This window comes from Microtus ochrogaster, chromosome 7 (genome assembly GCF_000317375.1).
Source record: "Microtus ochrogaster isolate Prairie Vole_2 chromosome 7, MicOch1.0, whole genome shotgun sequence".
Classification (NCBI taxonomy): Eukaryota; Metazoa; Chordata; class Mammalia; order Rodentia; family Cricetidae; genus Microtus; species Microtus ochrogaster.
This window is the reverse complement of record NC_022014.1, coordinates 12,735,777-12,762,035: the sequence shown is the minus strand read 5'-3', so window position 1 is coordinate 12,762,035 and position 26,259 is coordinate 12,735,777. Positions and strand designations below refer to the sequence as shown.

General features: G+C 46.2%; 1 protein-coding gene across 2 annotated transcripts in view; it reads right to left on the bottom strand.

The window, feature by feature from the left end:
• The window catches only part of Snx29 (sorting nexin 29), a 442,208-nt gene that overhangs the window by 249,552 nt on the left and 166,397 nt on the right, over nt 1-26,259 (bottom strand). For both annotated transcript variants that reach the window (XM_013347415.2, XM_026780573.1), the window contains one exon: nt 2,436-2,518. In XM_013347415.2, the coding sequence (XP_013202869.1) occupies nt 2,436-2,518 (83 nt within the window). The remainder of the gene's footprint in view (nt 1-2,435; nt 2,519-26,259) is intronic.

Here is a 26,259-nt window from a genome sequence, read left to right as displayed (position 1 = left end):
GTCCTGAGTTCAATTCCCGGCAACCACATGGTGGCTCACAACCATCTGCAATGAGGTCTGGTGCCCTCTTCTGGCCTGCAGACATACACACAGACAGAATATTAAATAATTAATTAATTAATTAATATTATGTTGTTTATTTTTAAAACCTGGAGGAATGTGTCCATAACAAGAACATAAGGACAAAGGTGCAAGTCTGGGAGAGCCCTGAGGACTACTGCCAACTGCAAAGCTCGGTAGCTAAAAAGATTCCCAGTCTTTTCCCTCTAGTGAGCTCACAGCTAAATCAGTGTTGACAAGGACTAAAAGACACTTTATGCTTACGCTATGAAAATGTGTTCTCAGTTCCCTCCTATAACTCAGGAATTCAGACATTGCTGTTTCCATCCCTGATACCAGAAGCCAGGGGCCATCGATAATCCAATGGCAAAGCAGCCTTCCTTCAGGTTCCATGAGCCTGCAGGCACCGGGGCCAGGCAGTGAAGAGGTGGAGAGTAGGGCTAGAGCAGGAGTCCAGACCTCTCAGGAGGATCAGAGCTTGGGAAGAAAGCTGCTGTGCAGCTTTAGAAAGTACATCAACACACACGCTTATGGAGCATCACGTGAGTGTTCATTATGTACCTACACGTGTGTAATTTGCAATGCCAAAATCAGTGGAAAGGACCGGATGCTAGGAACAGTGTCTCGCTATAAAGCTCAGGTTAGCTTTGAACTAACAAACTTTTGGCCCTAATTTTGAGTGTAAGGCTGTCTTCATGGTGCTGGCACACTGTGGCTGGTGCTCCTTGATAATTGTGGCTAAAAGGAGAGAACCGCAGGACGCCATAAGCAGCAACAGGGCAGCTGATGTGTGCCCACTACTGAGCTCAGCCCTGACCACCGCAATGTCAGAAGATGCGTTGGAGAGCACGGAAAGCAGCTGCCACTACTTGTCATCTCACTGCAAGTCAGTGCCTGCTGAAAAGTCTTACCCCAGCTCTGCTTCAGAGCACTCGGGCTGCTGTGTAAGAAATGGAACTTCTGCTGCAATCTGTACACCACAGGCTCTGCTTGTGCGTTTGGGGAAAGTGCTCCAAAACTCCTGGCTCAGAAATGCATCTCAGAGTGCTGTGCTTTCTAAATGCAAACCAAAGGGCTGGGCAATGGTGCAGCTGGAAAAGTGCCTGCCATGCACGCACGAGGATCTGGCATCCCCAGCAGCTGTGTCAAAAAAACCTGGCACCATGATATATGCTTGTAACCCAGATTCAGTGAGATAACATGACTCTAATAATAAACACCATAGAGGTTAGCCTCTGGCCTCCATATGCAAATGCTGTGGGTCCATAAACATAGGAGGATACTAGCTGGAAAGACAGGGGTTTTCAGGAGTGAGAGGGTAAGAGAGAGGAGCAAGAGTGAATACAATCCCGACACATTGCACATATGCATAAAACTGTCAAAGTTAAAATATTAAATAATACCAACAGCCAAGCATTACCTATTGGCTATTCACATCAACTCGAGTGGCAGGGAAGCCTGTCCCTGCAATGGGCAGATACTCCCTGAGTAAACTTCGTAAATTCTCAATGCAAGTTTCCATTCAGGCCATAAGTTTCTTTCCTTAATGACCTAATGGCTTTAAGGGCCATTCATTCCCAATGCTATAGTAGAAGAGTAGCTGGGCCCCACCCAAAAAAAAAAAAAAAAAAAAAACACCCAATCCCTGAGCTTGAGCTTCCAAGATCAGGCCACATAATTCCTCCAATCCCATGTCACCTGGAAACTCCCCCCTCCCTGCAAGAAACCCAATATAAAGCCTATGTTCTGCTCAGTTCTCTGCTGTTTCTCGCCTGAACAGAGGCAGCCACCCTCCTGGTTCTTTCCCTCCCAATAAATCTCATGTGTGCTGTTTGTTGTGCACTGTGACTTTGTGGTATTCCTTGGCTCCCGGCTGCCAGGATACATCTCCATCCGAGCTGTACCATTTACATTACCCAGTACCTGTCCTGTGCCAATCCTTACGCTACTATACCTCATGCCTCGCAAAGCAGGTATGCCAACTACCCCATTTTACATATGAGAAAACTGATAGGGACATTAAAAAACTACAAGAGGGGTCGGATTGTAGCCCAGCAACTCTAAGTTCCGGGAGGTCTGGTTCTTCACCCTGCCTACTCTCTGCTGCTTACATCCCTGGTCTCATGCGAATCAGCCATTCCAGAAGGCTCACAATAATCCACCTAAAGTCCATAAAAGTGCCCAAATCATACAACTGTTGCTAAGTCTAGTGAGTCCTAGTTTTCATTTAGCAAAAATGCCCAGCAGGGTTTTCTGTCTCACTCTGTTTTCTGGAACCCCACCAGCACCGTTTTTCTACTCAGCGGAGTATGTGTTCATCCACTCCTGGAGCCTGCCCATCCAACAGTCAGTCCCTCCCCCATGCTCCACCTCACCTTCTGCTGTTTGACCTTCTCTTTTCAGCATCTGGACAGCTCCTACATATTTCTTCAGCTGGACTTTGAGCACCTCGTTTTCTCTGCAGGTATAAGAATGTTTAAAAAAAAAAACAAATTTAAAAACTGACACTTTCCACCCTAAGCAGGGGAGGGATCTGTGTGAGGAAAAGACGCAGCTGTGTCTTGTCAATGCTAATGTGCTGTCCTGTATCACAGCACTGAAAATGACGGGGCATACTTCTGGGGCTTTCTTTGGGGAATGTTGGTGAATGCCAACTGGTCCCTGTGCCTACAGACTTGGAATGCAAGCATATGCTATGTGAACCCACCAAACTACCAGGTGCCATTCTGGGTCAGGTCCTTGATAGTGTTTTCTCCAATGGCAGACACACACTACACACAATTCACCTGCACCAACTACTGTGTGTTGCATGACTTGCGTAATGCTAAGTGTTTATATATGGTCCCAGGAACTAGCACAACTTCTACTTTGGGACACCAGGGAAAACCATGACCAAATCCATCCCCAACCCCATTGTCTTACAATGTAGACACACACTGGGCTATAACCTCACCCTACTTCCCAAATCCATTCCCCAGGTACATGGCTGGTCATGTGACATGAAGCTCCAGAAAAAGAACCTGACATTTCATTACCATCAACCATATATAGCTTAGCCCTTGAACATGTCAGCTCACCAAATCACACATGCATGCATTCATCCATTATATCTATCACATAGATCACATAGTTTGGACCCATATAGGCTCACTGAACCACATACAAGCACTTTCTTCCACCCAACATTTGTGGAAAAATAACAATGGACCTGGACCTGTCGCAGTCTCCCAGTTCGGTAAGAGAGGAGTTTTGACAGATAATGTCTCTGAACAAGATCATGGCCAAGGTCGCCAGTAACCCCCAGGTCTCTCTGTCTCAAGACAGACTTTCCTGTGTTCTTCTAGAGACCAAGGTTTAGTCTCTCACCAGCTACACCTTGCCCACATTCTATTTCTCCCTTTCAATTCCCACCCCAGGTCTCCAGTGTATTGTTAAACACACTCAAATGTTCTGTCTTCACAATAAAAAGGGCTCAAACCAGATTTCTTCTATGACTATACAAATAAAGACTCACTGCAAAATATCCCAACAGTTAGAACACATTTAAGAAGGGGCACTTAGATGAAAACACAGCACCTTGAAAGAAAGCCCATCAACACTCTCCTCTCTCCTGTCACACTCAGGGCATGTGCAAACGAGAATGCTTTATGAAAGAAAAACACATGTTCCCTTAACATTTTTGGCTAGAAGGAAATCATGTTCCTTGTCATTTTCTCCAGCTCTCCCTGCTCCAGGGAAAATGGCAAACCTGGTGTGCACTGCCATGCCCTACAGCATGCACAGCTAACCACTACAAACCACGCACACTCCTACAGAGTCCAGCGTATGGTGCAGGACCATAGCGTACACTTTCTGCAACCAAGCTGTTTTCTTCAACTGCACCACAGCAAGCACTAACTCAGACTATTGGCAGAAATAGGTTCCTTGGTGTAATGCTATACACATATTTAGCTGTGTGTTTCCAGTGCCCCACATCACAATGCAGTCTATAAAGACAGCACTTCCCTTTGGGGACAGAGAACATAAGGGTCAAATCCAGGAAGCACCACGTGCTTAGGAATTGCCATGGTGAACATATCAGCTCACTGGATGGATATCTTCGGCAGCTGACAGTTTAATCCAGCTGGCTTTGCCCTGGTGGGAAATTAACACTTTCACACCTCTGGGGCCTGAAAAATCTCAAGTGAGAATGTGTACTTCTTTTGGAAAGGATAAAGGCCTGGTGTGCTGGCCAGGGGGGGGTGCTGGCCACTGATCCCTAGGAACAACCAAACTGAGTTATTGTTTTAAATTTTTATTTTGAAATAGCTAAAGATTTGCAGAAAGTTAGAAGACAGCAAGAGGCCCTGCACAGTCTTGGCCCAACTTTTCCCAGTGGGTACACCTTACATAGCCACAGGGCAAATGCCATCACACCCAGATACCCACTAGGAACACAGTGTATGATGAGACCATCTTCATTATTCTAACTAGCCTTGAACATGAGGTGAGCCCTGAGCCTTTGCCTCCTGAGTATTGGAACCACACACGCAGCTCATAGTGTGACTCTGAAGAGAGACTTCAGTGACCATAGCAGTCAGATAGGTTGTGCCAGTAAAAGAAGCTAGGTAGGTATTAGGGACTCAGGGAAGGTGGCAATCAAAGGAGTTCTTGCCACTGATGTCCTCCACAGGCCTGGCTCTATTGAGAGGTAGTGAAAATTAGCATCTAGGGCAGTGGTTCTCAACTGTCCTAACGTTGGGATCCTTTAATATAGCTCCTCATGTGTGGTGTCCCCAATCCCAAAATTATTTAACCACTACTTCATAACTGTAATCTTACTACAGTTATGAATTATAATGTAAATATATGGTATGCAACCCCTGTAAAAAGTTCATTCAACCCCCAAGGGGTAGAGATCCACAATAGAGACCCATTGACCTAGCAGGTCTTCATCATTAGCTGAGTGCCCTTGAAGGAGACAGTGGGACCTGGCAGCCCCATCTGTCCTCTTCCTCTTCTCCTGGCCCTACCGTGACCGACTTTGCCCCACCAGGGAATGATTCCTCACTACAGATTCAAAAGCAGCCAAAAAACCACGGACTAAAGCCTAACAGAACTGTGAGACCGAACACCTTTTTCTCTTCTTTGCTGACTGTCTTGGCTTTTTGTGACAGTCACAGAAATCTGGCTCATTTAAAAGGTGCCTTTTCTGCTTTTTCTTTCTTCTTTTAAACTTCACATATCACTAGCCCAGGAAAACAATTCTCATAGTTTGGACAACTATTAATTAAGCAAAAAATTTTTAAAAAACTGACTAATTTAAAATTTTTATAACATTAATTGTTTACTTGTGTGTTTGTAGGTGTGTGAGGGCATACACCGACACTGGACATCACCAGCTACTCCCTGAGCTATCGTGTCCGGCATAAGGAAGGCCTTACCTTGTAGTCAGAGAAGTCATTTAGAATGCATATTCTGCTCACTACATAATCCATATTACGATTATAATATATTAATACCTGACACTTGACAACCAGTGGCACTGAAGTGCATTAATGCCAGCCATCCTGGGGTTCGAATCTCAGCTCCTGTTCTGACCAGCTCTTAAATGGTGACAGTGACCTTAGCTCCTGCTCTTACCAGTTCTCAGACCCTTAGCTTAGCGGTGACAGCAACCTCAGCTCCTGCTCTCAGACACTTAGCAATGACAGTGACAACAGCTCTTCCCCATTTTCATTTGTCACTCACTGGCTATCAAGTGATAATTCAAGTGGTTCATAAATATCTCACCCTGTTAACAACTGTAATATTTGCTTCCTGGGGGTCAACTGCACTTCTTCACTCCCTCTAGTGGCAGAAGTGTCACGTGTCACTTCTGGGATCAATTACAAGAAGACTACAACAGTATCTTTCTCTAAAAGGTTCCCATCTCTTATTCCCAGCCAGCATATGAGAAGCCACAGAGCAGAAAAGAGGCCGCCTGGCAGCTTCGTGAGTGAGCCTGGAAGAACACCTTACAGCCCCATCAAGCCTTGAGTAGTGATTAGAACTCCAACCAACACTCTGGTTAACCTCACATGACCCAGCTAAGCCCTCCCCAGGCCTCTGACCCTCTGTAACGATGAGGAATTGGGAAAGGCAGTACCTAGATTGAACCTAAAATCTCAGATGCCAGGTGAGCATGTTACCGCTAAGCACAAGCTACAGTGCCAGCCTAATTAACTAAATTTAAACTGATCCAAGCAACTTTGTGCATTCATTCACTTTATCCCTATGGTAATCCTATGAGGCATTTTTACTCCTGATGCTGAGCCTAGGAGCAGAATATAGGAAACAGAGGTAAGACTTTCAGAGGTGGTCAAATTGATGGAGGAAGGTCATTGGTTAAAAAAATAAAGAAACTGCTTGGCTGGCCCTCATAGGTTAAAACATAGGTGGGAGGAGTAAACAGAACAGAATGCTGGGAGGAAGAGGAAGTGAGCTCAGACTCAACAGCTCTCCTCTTGGGGGCAGACGCCTCAGAGAGACACCATGCCCTGCTCCTGGGCAGACAGACGCGATGAAGCTCCGACCCAGGATGGACGTAGGCTAGAATCTTCCCGGTAAGACCGGTGCTCACAGATTATTAGAGATGGGTTGATCAGGATATCAGAATTAGCCAGTAAGGGCTAGAGCTAAAGGGCCAAGCAGTGTTTAAATGAATACAATTTGTGTGTTGTTATTTCGGGGCATAAGCTAGCAGGTGGCCGGGGTGCTGGGGACGCAGCCCCACCGCTCTTATTACTACAAGGGGGCTGAAGAGATGGCTCGGAGGTTAAGAGCACTGGCTGCTCTTCCACAGGTCCTGCGTTCAATTCCCAGCAACCACATGGTGGCTCACAACCATGTATAATGAGATCTGGTGCCCTCTTCTGGCCTGCAGGAATACATGCAGACAAAACACCATATATATAATAAATAAATAAAAGTCTTTTTTAAAAAATAGCTTGCCCAAGGTAATAAACTTTCTCTGACCTCCACCCTTCGTTAAAGTGAAGGTCAAAGCCCTATTTACATCCAGCTGAGCATAGCAGAGGCCCTCTCTGCACCTCACTTCACTTCCCTAAATAGCAGAACTCAAGCTCTGAGGATTGGCACAGCATGCACAATTCTTCCAACAACCATTTCTCTGGACTTCTCACGGGTGCTGAGCATCATCAGACACATGATGTACGGGCACAGGACAGAATGGGTCCCCCCATCCTCACAGAGGTGGGATTCACAAAAGAGCTGTAACCTTACAGGTCAGCAAACAGGTAGCGGAGTTCCAGACCACACCGCATCTTATAAAAATGAAGGGGAGTGGGAAGGAGGGAACAGGGTGGTGGAATGTTTTATAGAGGGTCTACAGGGCTGTTCTGAAGCTGACAAACCTGAAGGAGGTTTAAGATTCCTGCTTCCAGAATCAGGATGAAGGACAGGGTGCAAGTAAGTCACCTGCACAGCTGTTAAAATGCAAATTTGATTCAGAGCAAGGGAGCAGAGCCTGGAAACCTGCATTTTTAAGTGTTCCATGCAGGCTGCTAGACCCAAGACTAGACCAGAGGGAAGGGCTGGGAAAGCCCCAGGAAGCTGGAGAGACTAGAACCAGGCACAAGTCATGAATACCCCTGAGCCAGGGCAAGGACCAAGAGCACCCAAGGAATGGTGTGAGGGGGACACAGGGGCCTTCTAGAAGGCAGCCATTGCAGTCAACCAGCCAAGAAATGATGGTGGTCAGGACTGGAAGGCCTGGCAAGTAGCCACAGAGGAGGAGAGAAAGCATTTCTACAGGAGTTCAGGCTGCCAGCCCTGATCTGCCTGCTGGCCACCCTGCAGTTTCCTTTGAAAGCTCAGGGAAGATGTAAATCATGGAGTAGGTGGCAGCAAGTGCTTCTCCCACAGCTTCCAGTGACTGCAGTAATTAATGTGCGCAAGTCAAGGCAATTACGCCTGTGGATGTCAGAATAAACAACCAGCAGCCCCAAACAGCACCATTCAAACGATAATTACTCAAAACAAAACCAACGAACCTGTTAAGTGCATTTGGTAATTCACAGGCATCAAAACACCACCATAAGACACACCTACAAAACTCTGTTCTCCTGGGCCTGTGAAAGCTTGGGCTAGGGTACCTCAACTCTACTAGCCACTGATACTCAGTAAACACGGCATCTAGCTACACCAAACTTCTAGAAGATGGTCTCATAAAGCCATGAGAACTACCTAAAGAAGGTAGTAATGGACCAGCCTGCCTCCATTTTGGGATTAAAAGCCATCTATAGGAAAGACAAACTAAGCTCATTGCTCTTTATAATTAAATCTCTGTTTCCCAAGGATTGGGCTTAACTAAAAATGGTTCTGCACTGCCTGTTCCAGGAAAGAGCAACCATGCTTTGTTCAAACCATTATTTTGGTCACCTGTTGTTGTGACCACCTTAAGACTACCTTGCAACCACGTCTTTGTTTCAAAAAGCTGTAATGACCACCTTGTTATGTCCTGCTCCTGTAACCCAGCCTACTGTACCCACCAAATCTCCCACCTGGAAGCCCACACACACACACCGAGCTAGAGAAAACTTGTCTTCCTCACATCCAGTGGGAGCCTCTGGAACCCCACCTTAGGGAGAGGTGGCCTGTGCACATGAACAAAACAGCTGGCTTTGATTAATTTGGCCATGATGGTTTGGGTCAGCGATCTTTCTCCTTCCAGTTTTGGGGTTAACATCAGGAACAAAAGGTTTAAACAAAAAATCAGGTCATTAAACAAAAGTTTAATGGTATTGAAAACAACTCCTAAAGCCTCAAGATCACTATAAAATGTACTATCAAAGCTAACTGCATATCTCCTAGTCTCCTCCTACCCTCCCCTCTTGTGGAGGCTTTCTACCCTGGAGTCTACTGTTACTCTAAGTGTAACACATGTTTGTAGTTCTCTACAGAACACTGCTGCAGTCCAAGTTCCTACAACAAGCAAGGGCTGCTGTAGGAGAAGGGCTATGGAGGCTTTGTCAATACTCACAGACTTAAGTGCTCAAAGAGAAGCTACATAATTTCCCTAGCAAATGACAAGAGCTAGGATTCAAACCTTGTAGTGGGATTCCAGAGTCAGAAGGGGACCAGTCTTCCACACTGCCTTTATACTACAAAGAACAGTTCTGAGGGTCAAGGATTCCCACCAGGCTCCATGGCAGTGAGATCACCGGCAGTATAGGAAGCTACTACACCTTCCTCCATAAATGTACTCTTCAGGTTGGACCCTCACATTTCCTGTCTTGCAGCTGTCAGGGATCCCAGGGATGCTCAGCCAATCATCCAGTTCAATCCCTACACTGCTGTAGAGTTTAACTTACCACGGTCCCTTCCTGTGGCATGCCTTCTGACACCCTGTGCCATTATTACGGCTGACCTGATTTTCTGTCTGCGTTCAGCACCTTGACAAACATCTATGAAGTGCCCAGATATCACCCCAGGAAAGATACTCAGAACAAGGACATCCAAGAATGGACCTGAGATGTCTGGATCTCAGCAATTCAACCCATCCAACTCCTGTGAGGAGTGGAGCAGGGCGCAGGGTCTTCCCTTCCTGAACTATTCAGTTCTGAGGCCAGTAGTGGCAAATCACTTAAAGGAGAACTGATCAAATAGCCAAATGTAGCTGGGTAGTGGTGGCCTATGCATTTAATCCCAGCACTCAGGAAGCAGAAACAGGTCAGTCTCTGAGTTTGAGGCCAGCCTGGTCAACAGAGTGAGCTCCAGTTCAGCCATAGCTACACAGAGAAAACCTGCCTCAAAAGAAAAAAAAATAATTAAAAGAATAACCAAATTCATCAGACAAATTTATTCAGGAGCCAGACTCTTGCTACTGAAGAAATATGTAAGGGAAAACTGGGAAGGTCAAAATTCAAGAGATTGTTTTGACCTCATGAGACCATCCCCAAGGAACACAGTAGCACCTCCACTGGGCAAAGCTGGGGCAATCTGACCACTGAAATAGTGAAAGAAATTACTTATGAGATAGTGAATGAAACAGAAATGGTTAATATAAAAATTAATAAATGAAAAATTAATTACAGAAGAATATCCATAGCTCCAAAATCTTCCTCACAAAATACCGTTTGCAAAAGGGCAAAGAGCAGCTTCAGCAGAGCACTTGAACTGAGTGTGGATGTTAAGCTCTTCGGAGACAGGAGGAAGTGCAACACCACCTACAGAGGTGCGCAGAGGACCTGACTCACCTAAATGATAACCCTACCAAAGATGCACAAACTGAATCTAATCATGAGGAGACAACAAATAAAAGCAGCAGGACATTTTGCAAAGTAAACAGGTGTCATCTTTTAAAATGTCAAGGTCATAAGGGTGAAGGCTAAGGAGATATAACTATTGCACACAATAGTCACTCTGTCCTCAGTCACTCTGGTGTCCATTATTCTTCAGGCCAGGAAACGTCTAGGACAAATGGTGAGGGTGGGCACGGCATGAGGCTATGAGCAGCCAAGTGTGAGTGTTGGCTTCTGACTGCCGCCCCTGCACTGCAGTGCCAAGGAGAAGGCCCTGCCCGTGGGGCGCACAAGTTAGTGTATGAAGGACGAAGTTAGAAGGAGTAAGCAGATTCCCAGACCCCTCTCGGGAATCACATCCCCTGGAGTAGGACCTGGAGTCTGCACTTTAATAAACCACCAGGGCACTCTGCCATCCACTCACAGCACTGTGCTGTTCTGCCATACCATGGTGGTGACAGAGACCCAGCAGGGGCAATGCTCTTCTTCAACTGCCGCCCCCAACACAGTAGGGCCTGCTCAGACATAAGAAGTTTTGGGCCAATTCCTTTTCTCTCCAGTTCCCTCAAATAAGACAACATCCAAGGGCTGCAAGGGGATTTGAACTTCTCCCGCTGCTCTGTGGCTAGAGATATGTAACAACATCTCCAGTTTGGGGATACTGGGGAGAGCCATCTCCCTATTGTTCCTATAAACTCCACCTGGTAAATTCTACTCAGAATGTCATGCTGGGGCCTACATTTCAGATCCCAGGCAAGGAAACAGACCAAAAGGTTCCAGGAACAGATAGAGGTAATGAATGGCCAAAGACATACCTCGGAATATCCTGAGCACAATGGGAAAACCACAGGCTCTCTCAGCTCAAGAGCTGAAACCATACTTCACTTACTTCCAGCCCCCAGAAGTCACTTACTAAAGGCATTCAGATAGCAACCTGGCAGCTGACTTCTTACTTCAGGCAAGACCATGTGAATGCTGGTCTTCTTTCTGTGTCCCCTTGGCCATGTAAATAAGAATCAACATATCACTTTCATTCATAATGGTACCGCACTGGTACTCACTTCCCGTTGTTACGTCCATACTGCATTCATGATAATACCGCACTGGTGTTCACTTCCTGTATGCTACATCCATACTGCATTCATGATAATACCGTACTGGCGCTTACTTCCTTATGTTATATCCATACTCATAATAGTATTGCATCGGTGCTCACTTCCTGTCACACTTTAGTCAAAGTGTTCAAGGACAAAACATCATGATGCTTGCTTTTAACTTAACTACATGCACTAAAAAAGAGCTTATGTATATAAATAAAACAGAGATATGTAGACAGATAAATGTGTCCCAAAGATACTTTACTATCTTTATAATTATTCTATAAGTCTAAAATTACTACACAACATAAAATTTAAAAAATATATTCCTTGACTCAGAATATGGCTTAGTTTGTAAAGGGCTTGCACACAAGCAGAAGGATGTGCTTCAGTCCCCAGAGTAACACAAAAAGCTGGATGTGGGAGCAGGCACCTACAACCCCAGGAGCGGGAAGGCAAAGACAGGTAGACCCCAGAAGTTTGCTGTCCAGCCATTCTACCCAAATCAGTGAGCTCGTGGCTCAGTGATATGGAGAACGACCGAGGAAGACCCCTGATATGACCCTCAGGCTTCCACACACATGCACACTGAAGCTCACAAACACAGCTCCCTTTGGGAAACAAACACCACCGCTCCCACCGCTACCCCTCTTGCTCCTCAAAAAGGAGGTTTATAACAATGGTTTAAACAGAAGAACTTGGAGATGAATGGAATATCTTATAATATATTAAAAAGGATGTTTGCTTGGCAAATATAAGCACAGAGTAACAAACTTTAGGTGGAGTCAGGGAATACAACCCAGGTTCAAAGCTCTATGACAATACAGGCTGAACCATTCTAACAGAACCTGGAAACCCTACGTAGCAATTGGGAGGTTGGATTGCCCTTCTTATTTTGCAACCTGCACTTGAGAAATGGGGAAAGGGACAGCAGGCTGGGGATGCAGGCTTTTGTAGGTGTTGGTACTGGTGCAGTGTGGGCAGACTGAGACACAGTGTCTGAATAACAAGCCTCTTGAGACCACAGGCAGCAGACTGGACTGTGAATGAAGGAAGAATTTTAAAACAGTAACCATAACAAGATGCAACAAATGAGGCCACAAAGCAAAGACACAGAAATGCCACAGAAGAGAGAAGATTATTACAGCTCATGAATTGGAACTGTGGACTAAAGGTTCCCAGGCTTATGGAAGCCTCAGACAGAGCATGGAGTTTCCAAGTAGGTGCAAACAATTCAAGGCTACTTCACTTAAAGGTCTAGGTTCCTCCTGAAAAAGCCAAGAGCAAGAACTGCCTTGGAAGCCTTGCAATGACCCTGGGTCAGTACAAAGTGACTGTTGCCCCTTTAGACAAGGAAAGTGCTTCCCACAGTTCCTCCAGACACTTCCTTTATCTCTCACACTAAGACAGTGCCTCACTTCTGTTAGACCTGGTCTATGGGCATTCCAGTCTGGGATGCCTACTGTACAAACTCTGCAGTAAGACAAGTTCCACAAACAGCACTGGGCTTGGAATTTCAGGAGTAAAACATGGGCTTTGGAATAAGATTAGATTACCACAGAACCTTAGATACAAGTTCATGCTGACACTGCCCTGCTATGGCTTGGGGCTGAGACACTACAGCCTAAGTGACTACAGCGTGGCCACTTACTACACTGCTCCAAAGTCAGCCCCAGGAAGCTAACCAAGTGAGTCACACTTCTAAGGAAACTATTATTTTCTTCTTGACAACTAATGACTGTAAGAACTGACACAGCAGAAATAAAACCAAACTCCTTCAGCAGTTTGTCACTAAATATTAGTCAGTACACAATTAGGCCCTTAACACTGCGCTCCCCTCTACCCCAAAACTTGAGGACAAATTATTGAAAAACTATAGTAGATATTCCTACATAGAGAGGTGTGTGCTTCTGGACTCCAGGCTGACAGAATAAGGGTGGTGTGGGAGCACATTCTGGGGAGCTCCAGAGCAGTCACGTCTAAGCACAAGGAGCTCTAATCTTTGGTAACTGGCTGGCGCATTACCAGCTGCCTGTCTGCATTCCATTTACCCTCACTGGCAGCTTCCTGGCATTGTGCTTTGTCAGGTGGGATTATTATTAAGGGAGGATTTAAGAGTATTATTAAAAATGCCTATTTAGAAAGGGATTCTAGGAAGACAGCAATGACAGCAGAATTTTTCAATAACTCTAAATTCCTACATTAGAAAAAATAATGAAGGAGTAACACCAAAGCCCATGAACGGTGTTTCCAGTGGAACCAGAGGTGAAGCCCTCCATGCATACTTCCAAGTTTAAATAGGTCAAGGCAAACTCACAGCCACAGGCTTGGGCAGCACCTATGCAGATGGATTCAAACACATAACCACTCTCAGCCCTGGCAAGGGGTCCCCAAATCAGCTGGCCAGTGCAGGTAAGGTTGCAGCAGAACCAGAGGTTCTCCCTCTCCAAATAACAAGGTGGTGGTAACCCCACTAGCCACAGTTCCCTCTCAAGACGGGTCACAGACTCTCTTACATGGCGATGGAGCCCCATGGAGGCGGGGGGGGGGGGGGGGAGGACACGACAGCAGAACAGTGAGCAGAGAAAGAATCCAGTGAGGGAGGAAGGCAAAGCCCAAGGTTCCAAGAAGCAAGTGGTCGGGTTCCTGGAAACGATACAGGAGGGTCCCCATGCCTATAACAGCAGGTGTAAGGTCAGCTGACTACAGTTGTTAGTCCCAGGCTACCCTAGGCTACACAGCAAGACTGACTTACAATGAGAAGAGGAAGAGAAGAAAGAGAAAAGGAAGAAGGAAGAGGAGAAGGGGGAACAGCATCGACAGGTAACCAAAAATACCCATGTAACTGTAAGCTTCTATTTCAAGACAACGGAAGCCACAGAAGAACAGTGCAAAGCACAACTAGAAAAACTCAGTGCCGAGGACAGAACATAGGAATGGAAACAGAGAAGGTGAACACAAGCTGTCTCGATAAACTAGGAAGAAATGAAGTGATAAAAGAGAGACCTGTCACAAAGCGGTAAATGTCAAAGATCCAGCATTCAGAGACAGGAGCCTGGAGAGGATACCATAGGAATGGTCACCCAACAGCACTTCATGCAAGTGCCTTTGTCACAACAAACATCTGGATCTTCCAGCCACAGAGCACAGGCTATACCCAGGAATACTGACATGAGTGACAATGACAGGATCTCAGGGAGAAGACAATTCTGCAGTCAAGTGCTCTCCAAGGAAGAAAAATAAGACTAACCTCCTCCGATAGCACACTTCAAATGAATGCAGGGGCACACTTTATGATACAAGAAAATGGGGTGTGAGGATTGGGAGTCAGCAAAGTTGGCTTGAAATGGAGAGAACAGAAGCAGCACCAATGGGTAAGAACTCCGGGGAGGTCGCCGCGGGCTCCACTGCAGATACAACTACAGAACAAGCCTGAGGAAAGCAAAAAGCTTCGCTTCTCACGCATGGCAACAAGTGATGCAGCCACAGAGCACAAACATGTCAAACTGTGTGCACCACGGCTGATGGTAAGGCAAGCACACACTGGCAATGTGCCCGGAAACGGCACCTAGAGGATAGGGAGGCATGTGCAAGACATGCTATCTGTATAAGCAATCACTAGCATATTGGGATAGCAGATTTGATACTTTTCTCTGAGACTTTATAAATATCTACACACAGGGATATACATACATACATATTGTATAGGTGTGTATAAACATAATACTTAATATAAAATCTTCCATGATTTCATCTTAAAATTCCAAATTCAGTATGATAAGGTTGTTTGCTTAACCACTTACATTGTGGCAAGTACCTTCACCCACCAACCCACGTTACCAGCCCAATCTTTTATGTATTTGCATTTCTCTTCCCCTCATACAAGGACTACCAGAATGATATCATCAGGACATAATATACCAACACATTTGCTTTAAACCATAACACAGGTATTCTCAGAACAACAATACCAAGTCTCTGTGATAGCCAAGAACTCAAAAAAGTTAGTGTGTCTGTCCTGCCACTTTACAAGGTGAAGAAAGCACTGCTCCTTAGTCTGAACTCTACAAACTTCTACTAACAGGGTGTCCACACAGATCACCACTGCCTTCGCTGTTCTATCTGAGAAGTAGCCCTTCCCTCCTCAGCCTGCCTTTTGCTGGGTGCTCTAGCATAGCAACAAGAGAAAGGAACACAGCCAGCAGACCCGATGGTGAGGAGATGAGGTCTAGGACAAAGAAGACTGGATAATCACTAGAAGTCAAAGACGGAGGACCAAGCATGGCCGCACAGCGCTGGCCTGTCTGTGAGGGCTGACTTGTCGTGTGTCACACTGCTTGCTTCTTGTTTCTAATGACAAGCACTCATCACAAGGTGACTAAATGTGCTAAATTATGCACTTATTCACTTAAAAGAATGACTGAAAAGGGGGCTAGAGTTGTGGCCCAGTGTGGTACAGAATTCACTAGATGACCAAGACCATGGGTTCCATCCCAGGAAGAAAAGAAAGAAGAATGATAGGAGGAAAAGAGAAAGGAGAAAAATATAAAAAATATTAGCAACATAAATGTATTTAAAAACATTGACCTGCATGTTAGATGGCCAATTTGTAACATATGTTACATATCTCAATAAAGCTACTTTTAAAATGAAAATAATTGAGCACTATAGTGATACTTTATGTTTTAATAAATAAAGCTTTCCTGAATATCAGAAGAGCAAAGCTAAGCCACTAGAAGTCAGGCAGTGTAGACAGAGTCAGACAGATCTCTGTGAGTTCAAGGCCACCCTGGGCTACACAAAATCAATGCAGAAACAAATCCAGGTTGTGGAGGCTCACAGCCTTAATCCCAGCACTAGAGGGAATATAAAATGGGAGGAGAGAGAGGCTTAGTCTGCTTAGTCTTCAGTCACCCAGCCTTGATAAAGTTAAGACTTTTCTAGTGGCTTGGCTGCTTTGCCTTTCCGGTTTTCAGGTTGAACCCCAATATCTGTCTCTGGGTTTTTATTATTTGTGCTACAGAGCACTACAGACCATGCACTGAGACAAGACAAACCACGGGGAGTGAGAGAGCAAGGCCAGTGGGGACTGCTGTGAACACAGCGTCTTTATGTAAAATACTACCTACCCAACACACACCCACACTACGAGAGAAAGAACACAGGACAGTCACATCTGGACTCAAACAGAGCCTTAAGACCCTACTACTGGTGTCACCCGGCTCAGCTCCACTCCATCCCAGTACACAGCTAAACAAACTACAGCTATGGTGCCCCAGACACTGGCCCGTGACCACACCCAGCAGAGCCAAAACTGTAATGAACCCCACAGTCTATCCTAGAGCCAGCAGACTTCCCTACCCACCAATGCCTAGGTCACAAACCCTGAGCACTAGCATTTGAGATCAAGACCCAGTGTGTCATGGTTCAAACTAAAACATCATGTGCATTATTATATAATATATAGATAATATTACATTGGATATATATTATATATAACACCTGGGACATACAAAAACCCATGCTACAGAAGATTATGACTTATCCCAAGACTCAAACTGATAAAGAGCAGAGCTTTGGACCCAAACCTGAAGAAAAACTATGAGATGTCAGCAGTGTAACAAAACACCCGAGGCTGGTTGAAACAACCAGCATTTGTTTTTCACAGGTCTAGAAGCTGGAAGTCCAAAACTCGGGTATCTGATATGATTCCCCTGGAGTCTCTCTCTTTCATCTTCTCATTGTGTTCCCATGTGACCCTCTCTGAGTGTGAGCCTTGGCATCTGTCTCCCTGTACTATAAGGACAGTTCAACTAGATACGAGCCGTGCTGTTATAGCCTCGATTAACTTTGTTTATCTCATTATGTGACCTACCTCCAAATATACTCACACTGGGAGGTGGGGCTTCAACATATGATTATAGTGGGCAGAATTGATAACAAACAATGACCAACATGTAGCAGAGGCCAATACCTGCTGTAACTTTACAAGAGAAGAATCAGCAACCTAGTAACAGCACAGAGACAATGCAGATGACCCTGGAATACCAACCCCATAAACAAAGGGACTCCCAAAAAATTATTCCCAAACCAATCTTTTAGAAATTACCAAAGCATTAAGTGGAAAATAATTAGAATGTCTTATTAGACCCCTCAAGAGAGAGCATGCTAAGCTATTTACTGGTCCTCCTTACTTCAGGGCCAAGATTATTAGTTTTTTTAAAGACTAAGAATATTTTTGGTTTATAGAATCATTTCCTCCCTGCAAAGAGAAAACCTGCCAGACACAAAATCCCCTTAACATATTGCTTATTGGAGAGGAGCAGAGTGCTGAGCAGCTGTCCAGTGAGCCACAAGGCACCACTCCATCTCCAGGTCTTCCCATTACACATTGCTCACAAATACTCACAGTGCTCATGTGTTCAAACACTGCCTTCACAGTCATCAGACAGCTTACAAGGTGGTAAGTCAATCTGTTTATCTGTCTGTCTTTCTGTCTGTCTGTCTGTCTGTCTGTCTGCGTTAATTCCCTTCTCAAGCCCAGCCTGAGTCAAGCTGTTGCAGAGCTGGCCAAAATCCAGTGACAAATCTGTCTACCTCCCACCTGCATGGCATTGATAGAAGCCAAGGCAGAAAATCTCAAAGGCCTGCATCTAGCCAGGACGGGACCTTCTCTTGGCCCCATTTTGAGTCGACAAACTGATCACAGACTAACTGTGGGCTCCTTGCTCCTTGCTCTTGATGGGTGCCATGCCACTCACTACCTTACATGTCCCATAATTCCAGCGCTCAGGAGCACCAGACAGATGCTATTTCTTGGGAGATGACTCCAGAGTGGAGTGGTGTGGGAGGTCCTTCTGTATATGTGTTGTTTTTATTGACTAAAGAATAAAGCTGCGTTGGCCTATGGCAGGGCAGACTATAGTCAGGCTGGAAGAGATGGATATAGAGCAAGTAGGCAGGGTCAGAGAGACACCATGTAGCTGCAGAAGGAGGAAGACACATGGGAACCTTACCAGTAGGCCACAGCCTCTTGGCGATACACAGATTAATGGAAATGAGTTAATTTAAGAAGTAAGATTTAGTTAATAAGAAGCCTGAGCTAATAGGACAAAGAGTATGTAATGGGGCTGCTGTCCAAAGACCTCCATAGCTGGGCGTGATGACTGCTCATTCCTTCACAGAAGGACCCTCACCTAAGTAACCAGTCACCTCTCCCAGCCATCTGCATTCCATTCTTCTGTATTTTTCCATGTATTCTCTAGTAATAACTCAAGACATCACCCCATGAACTTCTAGCAGCTGAGGTGAAGCAGGGGTGTGGTTGAGCTTTCTCCCTGAGAAAAGCAGCCCTGAGAAGTCACCTCTCAGAAGGCAGTAGTACAAGAGCAGGTAAGACTCCAAGCCACTCAGTGCCCAGGGCACCTATGGCAAGTCAGGGATGGGGGCCTCCACAGCAGAGCAGTGCAGGAAGCAGGAAGAAGTGCAACACACAGAACCAAAGTTGGGTTTGCTTCCCTGTGTGGCCTTGCTGTGGGACTCTGGCCAACGGGGATACCTAAACCAAGGAGACTTAATGTTTCCTATTGTTCCTCATAGCTTATTTCACACCAATAAAAGAATTTCTGAGGTATTTTAAATTTAAGTATAAAGGCCAGAAAATGGGGATAAGAGAAGAGCCATAAGGAACAATTCACTTAACAATGTTAGTCAAAACCAACAAAATACTGTTTATGGACTGAAGACATGGCTCAATAAGAACACTTGCTGCAGAGCATGAGGACTGAGCTCAAATTCCCAGCACCACATCAAAAGCCAGGTATTGCCAAGCACAACGCTGTCCCAGTATGGAGTAGAGATAGGTGGAGCACTAGGGATTGCTTGCTCCCTGCCTCACACCAGAATCAGGGAGAAATGCTATCTCAAAGAAGTAAGGTAAGTACTGCCTATGGTGGGGAGGAGCTTGGCCCTGCCTCAGCTTGATGTGCTATGCTTTGTTGATTCCCATGGGGAGCCTTACTTACCCCATTGAATGGAGATGGAGGAGGAAAAGAGAACTGAGGTTGGTGTGTAATAGAGCAGGCCACCCGATGTCCCCCTCTAGCCTCCACGCATGCACACACACAGCACATACACATACACCCCACATCCACACACATAAATAGCATTTATGTTGAAACCTTGATTAAATCTCATCACCACATCACAACTCTGTGCCTTCCCACGGATCATGTAAATTATTTGGACTTTTGTCCCCAACCAACTCAGGAACTCGAGGCACCCGTGCTTGTGAGTTCCTTCTGCCCTGAGCCCCTTCACCAGCTCCAGGCCATGCTGCTCCTCTTAGCCATGGCCAAGCCCCCTCCCTGAAGTTCAGACATGTCTTCTCCTTGGTGGCTCTTAACTCAGCCAAGTTAACTTGGTGGAATTAACTCAGACAAGGACAAAGCAGACAAGTGAACCAGGGAAGGAACAAGACCTCCAAGAATACAGACGTCCACTGGACCACAGAAGCTCTGGGCAGTCTGGATGTCCAGACAGGTGACCTTTGAGTCACCTCTCTGTGAATGACCCATCTGTGTGTCTGGCAGAGCTCAACAAGGACTGTGAAATGACTCCTGTTCTGAGCAAGACAGCCAGCTGCAAGAGTCACAGGCCACTGAAATCAGATCTCTCAAGAGTCAGAGAAACGAGGGAAAATCACACAGCCATTCTATCCACAGTGATTTTATCATCTACAAGCCAGTTGGCAAACTGAGATCTCAATACAGGGTCTTCCAGAAAGTAAAAAATTCCTCTGGACATAGATGAAGCACCTTATGTCAACGAGCCATGTCGTGAGTTGTCACAATATCCCTGAGGTACCCCCAGCCTTAACCACTTCCAGATCTCCCAAAGCAGAGCTCCTAGACCAAGGACAGAAACTTTCACCTTCATGGTTGGCCTGAAATCACAGTTTGCAAGAGTAACATAAATATACATGGACCACAGGCTACTTATGACTTAATTCACGATATTCAGTTGAACTGGTCTTCCTCATTCTAAGCACCTCCAAATACACTGCTGGTGAAGCTATTGGTAGGAGTGATCACACAAATAAAAGCAGAAAGAACTTGAGGCAGGAAATGCACATAGAATCCTCAGATTCTCTGGCATTTGTGTCTTTACAACAGTTTGTTTTGTTTTGTTTAAGACAGGGCTTCTCTGTGTAGTCTTGGCTGCCCTGAAACCAGGCTGTCCTCAAACTCAGGAGATCTCTGCCCCATGAGTGCTGGGACTCCAGTCATGCACCACCACAGCCAACTTTGCGTTGGTCCCCTCTCACTTGCAGTGACTCCCTGGGATAAAGGTGGAAATGACTATGATGATGTGGCTCAATGCTAGGATCAGCCCTGATCAAATTTCACACCTCAGCATGAAGCCCTGCCCAGTACAACTTAGGGCAGGTTTCTTCCACTGCGCTCCAAGATCATCTTTGTATAACATCCCTCCAGGCACAGGCCACTCTGCACCCTACCCCAGTCCCTTGTCACCTCTTGCAGCTCTTTGACAAGGCCCTATCTGTGATCTCTGTGGACCCAGCACCTATCTCTGTGGCTGTCACACATATATATTCCAGAATCATTTGTTCTACCAAGAGGTTTTGTGATCTCCTAACCGCATTCTCAAGCTAGCCTCCTGTCTTGACTGCTACTCTCACCACTACTGACCATATTGTCACTCTGGATCTTGGAGTGGGGTTGGAACCCATACACACACTCGTAGTAAAATATATGCTTAAGTCTGTTCTGTGTAGAGCAAATTCTAATTGGTCTTAACAATAAAAATCCCAAGTCAGACATAGGGGCAAATGCTGAAAGATCAGAGAATAGAGCAGCCAGTCACTAATTCTTACCTCGTCCCTAGGAATCCTCAGACTGAATGCCATCTCTACGAAACCTCAGACTGAATCCTGAGCTCCTGTCTCCTCCTACCTTATATTCCTCTCTCTACACAGCTATATCACTTCCCATCTCCACCTCCCTAGTGATGGGTTTACAGGTATGAGCCACCACCACTTGGCTCTATTTCTCTTTTAGACTGATTCAATCTCATGTTGGCCTTGAACTCAAAGAGATCTGTCTGACTCTGTCTCCCAAGTGCTTGGATTAAAGGCGACCACTGCCTGGTCTCTATGGCTAACTAGTGTGGCTAGCTCCACACTCTGAGCTTCAGGCAAGCTTTATTTGTTAAAGCACAAACAAATTATCACCAGAGCATAGTATGTGCATACACCCTCTTGTATATCATCTGTGATTGACTTATAAAGCCCTACACAAAGGAAGTGCTTTAAAAATATTGTGCAATGCTATTTAGAGAACAACCAGGAAAAAAACTGCACATGTTCCATATAGACACAATTTTTTTTTTTTTTTTTGCTTTTTCAAGACAGGGTTTCTCTGTGGCTTTGGAGCCTGTCCTGGAACTAGCTCTGTAGACCAGGCTGGTCTCGAACTCACAGAGATCCGCCTGCCTCTGCCTCCCGAGTGCTGGGATTAAAGGCGTGCGCCACCATCGCCCGGCTTTAGACACAATTTTTTGATTCTCCCAAGCTGGCTTAGAAACTTACTATGTAGCCCAAACTGAACTCAAACATCTCCTCCTCCTGCCTCCACTTCTCAAGTACTAGGATTATGAGCATGTACCACCATATTTGCTTTATGTGGTACAGGGAATTGAACCCAGAGCCTTGTGCATGCTAGGCAAGCACTCTACCACGTGAGCCACATCTCCAGACCACAAGCTTTTGTTGCAAGCTGAGAAGCTAGCTGTCTTTCCCACTATCTATAAACCTGAAAAGAAGGACAGTCAAGTCACTTTATGCTATCCCTGCCCAGAGAAGACAGTCTGGGACCAAACCCACATGGAGAGAACAAGGGGATCATGCCTGAACCAGAAATGTACCTGTGTCATGTAAACCTATTTACCCCCTTTCCACATCAGCCAACTTTCATTCCGTTTTCTGAAACCAACGTCCATGGCCTTAGATGACACACCGTCCCCTCCAAATGAGAACCAAAGCTTATTTATTATCGGAGTGACTGTAGAGCCCAGAACAGAAAGCTTCTAGTGCATGTAGCTGAGTCAGCATTCAGAAGCTGGTGCTCTTCCACCTGCACGCGTCACTCTTTCTTTACACTAACGCACAAACGAGCTGACCTGAGACAAAATGACAGCGAATTATCTTTTCAGGCCACTGAATCACTGAGCTAGCTGACAGGCCTTTTCTGTGACACGTAGACAGCAGAAAGCAGACTGTGGTAAGGAAAAAGGTGTTTGCAGATGGGATGTCACTCCAGCCAGTCTGCACTTCAGAGTGACTGACTAAATAGGCCTGTGTTCAAGGTAGAGCACGAGGCCTCCACTGGCACTCATTCCCGATACGTCCTGCCAAAGACTAAACACGGCAGGTTCTTGATTCACTCATACTTTGCTATACTATGGCACTACAAAGTCAAATACAGCAGTGGAAGGAGTTAAAAGCCATGAACCAATGTGTTCGGTGTGAACTCCACCGCCCAAGAAAGAAAACCCATGGCTCAAACAGGTCAAATGCTCAGGCTGCTCCCTTTGAACTCCAGCTCGCTTCCAAGTGAGAAGCAGTCAGTCAAAGAACACACCTGACAACCGCAGTAAATACACACAGTTACACCAGCCCCAGACCATAGGAAAGCACCATGGCTAAACTTCCACTGGGCTGACAATTGACAATACTACTGCCTAGACTATTGTCCTCCCCACCCCCAGATATTGGGAGAACTGGCTCCTTCTAATTCTTCAGATCTCTGTGCCCCTACCACCAAGATACTGATCCACACTGCACCTGGGGAAAATGCTTCTCTGACTACGTGAGTTACAGTTCTGCATCCTCGGTGACATTTCACTTGTACAGGACAATGATCAAACCTCCAAGCACAGTATGCAGGACTCGCTGATATGGCCTCTGCCCTCTCAACCCCTTTTGTTCACCTCAACAAGTCGCCTTCCCACACTCCTAGAAAAGTCTCCTCCCAGCAGGAAGACCTGAGTCTGAATCCCAGCAACTTCAAGAAGAAGAAAAGAAGTGTGGCCATGTGTGCCTATAATTCTGGCGTTGTGGAGCAGAGACCTGGGAGCTCCCTGGACAGCTAGTCAAAACACTTGGCTTAGTGTCCACTGAGAGGCCCTGTCTCAAGACAGTAAGTCAGAGAGCAACAGAGGAAGACATCTGATGACCAACTCTGACCTCACACACAAAATAAAGAAATAAATAAAGCTGCCCCTTACACACCTTTCCAATTGACAAACCCTAACCATCTTTTGAAAGGAAACTTGAGGGCATCCCCAAGAAGGCTGGCATCTACTGTTTCATAGAGAGTACCACCCCTGGGCTCCTGTCCTACCACCAGAACCAATGAATACATAATAACAGGCCTCTCCACCCTCTAGGACCCCCAGAACAAGGACTGTCTTCTTCCACTATTTCTGCTACTGCCCAGCTCAGCAACTAGCACAGATTCAAGAGTATCAGCCCGTGGGGCAGGCCTACCATGTGCCGTCTAGACTATTCCACTGAGCCTGAAGTCAGCAAATCAAGTGAAGTCCTGATGTGAGGAGCTCTAAAACTAGCTCAGGGCTGAGACAACCCATAGGCTAACTTCATCCTGTTCTGCCTTTTGTTTCCACTGATTTTATTCATGTATTAATTTACCTATTACAAACTTATCCCTGCCTTTCTTCATATTCACTCCCTAGCCTTTAATAGGAAATGCATGCCAACCTCTGGTATCTCAGGAATGTAAGATGCCCTGCCACGTCCAGAGAGCCAGTGCAATGGATGAACATGCTAGAGGGTCAAACTGCTATCAAGGAAACAAGGCATGGTGCCAGGGTGAAGTGGGAGAGTGGCCCGACAAGGCTCCTCAGAGGCAATGGCATCTGTGCTGGGCCTGGTACCCTGAGCAGGGCCCAGCTGTGTCAGGATCTGGAGGACAGCATTTGGGAGGAGAGCATTAAATGCAAAGTCTGGAGCAGGCTGGCATTCAGTCGCAGGCCAGCAGAAAGAAGATGGTACAAAAGGGAGGTGATGGGACCTAACAAGGAGACTGCTGACAGAGGAATGAAAAGCAAGGGACAGTGGGACTGGCAATGTGGAAAGCCCAAGTCCCATATGCTGCCAGGCCTGCAGGTACAGGTGCTAGCATGGCACAGGCAGCCATGCATTTCGTAAGATATGGACAATGGTGAGAGGCAGGAGCACCAGGGAGACCCAGAAGACCCAACAGTTCACTGAGCAGGAGCCCAGCTGAAACATAGACCCTAGCTTAAAGGAATGGGGGTGACAGAAAAAGATACCTGAAGTCCTCCTCTGGACTTCCACATGCACAAGCGCACAACCCAAAATTTTAAAAAAAAAAATGTGTGATGCATATGTGTGTGTGCACACACACATGCAACTTCAGCATTATCTTTTTAAGAATGACATTTAATCCAAGATATTTAGGCCAAAGCCTTAAGAATGAAGTGGCAAAAACTTGCCAAAGCCTCCAGCGGAGGCTCAACACACAGCAGCATTCTAATGTGCAGGAAAATGAGCAGGAATTGGTTCATGCTCAGATAAGTGGCCAAATACAGTGCACTGAGCCACCATTGCTGAAAGGAAGGCGGGTGCGGAACTCAGCCAACCCCTGGGCCTGGTGGGTTTGAAAGGGGGACTAAGCCAAGGATTGGCTTGGCTGGGAGTCTCGCGCACCTGCGCAGGTGCCAGCCATTGCCAGGAGCCAGGGAAGTCCTTTGTTAGACTGGTGTCCTCATCAGGGGACACATGGAACCTTCACTCAAGCTAATTACTAAGACAATCATCAAGCAGGGCCTCTCGCAGCACTTATGGCACATTTGTTACAGGGCTGCCCTAGCAGAATGCGTGCTACAAATCTCAATCTCCAGCCACTCTCAACCAGAGCAGCAACTTCAGTCCACAGGCAAGGAGATGCCCTTCCAAGTCAGAATCAAGCCAACAAAAGTGTCGCAAGTCAGCACAGCGCCCATCCCATCTCCTCCCAATGTCCCCAACTTCCAAATGAAGAAACAGGTACAGACACCTGGGCTCCCAGCAGACAGTGAGGGAGCTCGAGGTGACTCCAGTATGCACTGTGCAACCCTCAGTACTGTTCTGCCTCAGTGCTTGCTGCCACAGCCAGTACACAGCAAGGCACATTGTCTACATTTGAAAGGGGCCTGCAGAGCTAACAAGGGACATAAAAATACTCCAGCAGTACAACCGGGGGGCCACAAGGACAAGCATTCTATGGCAGGCATTCACTCAGTCCACTGGAAGTGGCTACTATTTTTGCATCCGAGATCTCACATTTAACACAGTCAGACAGCACAGTGCAGAAGGCACCCATCATAGCAGCCGGGGCTGCTGGGAAGATGCAGAGGATGAAGTGCCAGGGGCAGTCCTGGAGGCTTCTCAGAGGTGGTGACATTACAGTTGGCTCTTGACACCCTTGGACACAGGTGGGAAAGCACACACAGAGACTGTTTCCATGTCACCAGACACAGATCCTCACTTCATAGCTCACACAAACCTCAGCGAGTCCTGCATGCTAGTGACATTTTCATCTCTGGGACAAAATACCAGACAAAGACAACCTTAGGGAGACAGGGTTTATTTGAGAGAACACAGACTAACAGGGAAGCAATGGCAGCAGGAGCCCAAAGTAGCTGGTCACACTGCACCCACACTCAGGAAGCAGAAAGACATGAGTGCCAGGGGTCATCAGCTCAGTTCATGGCCC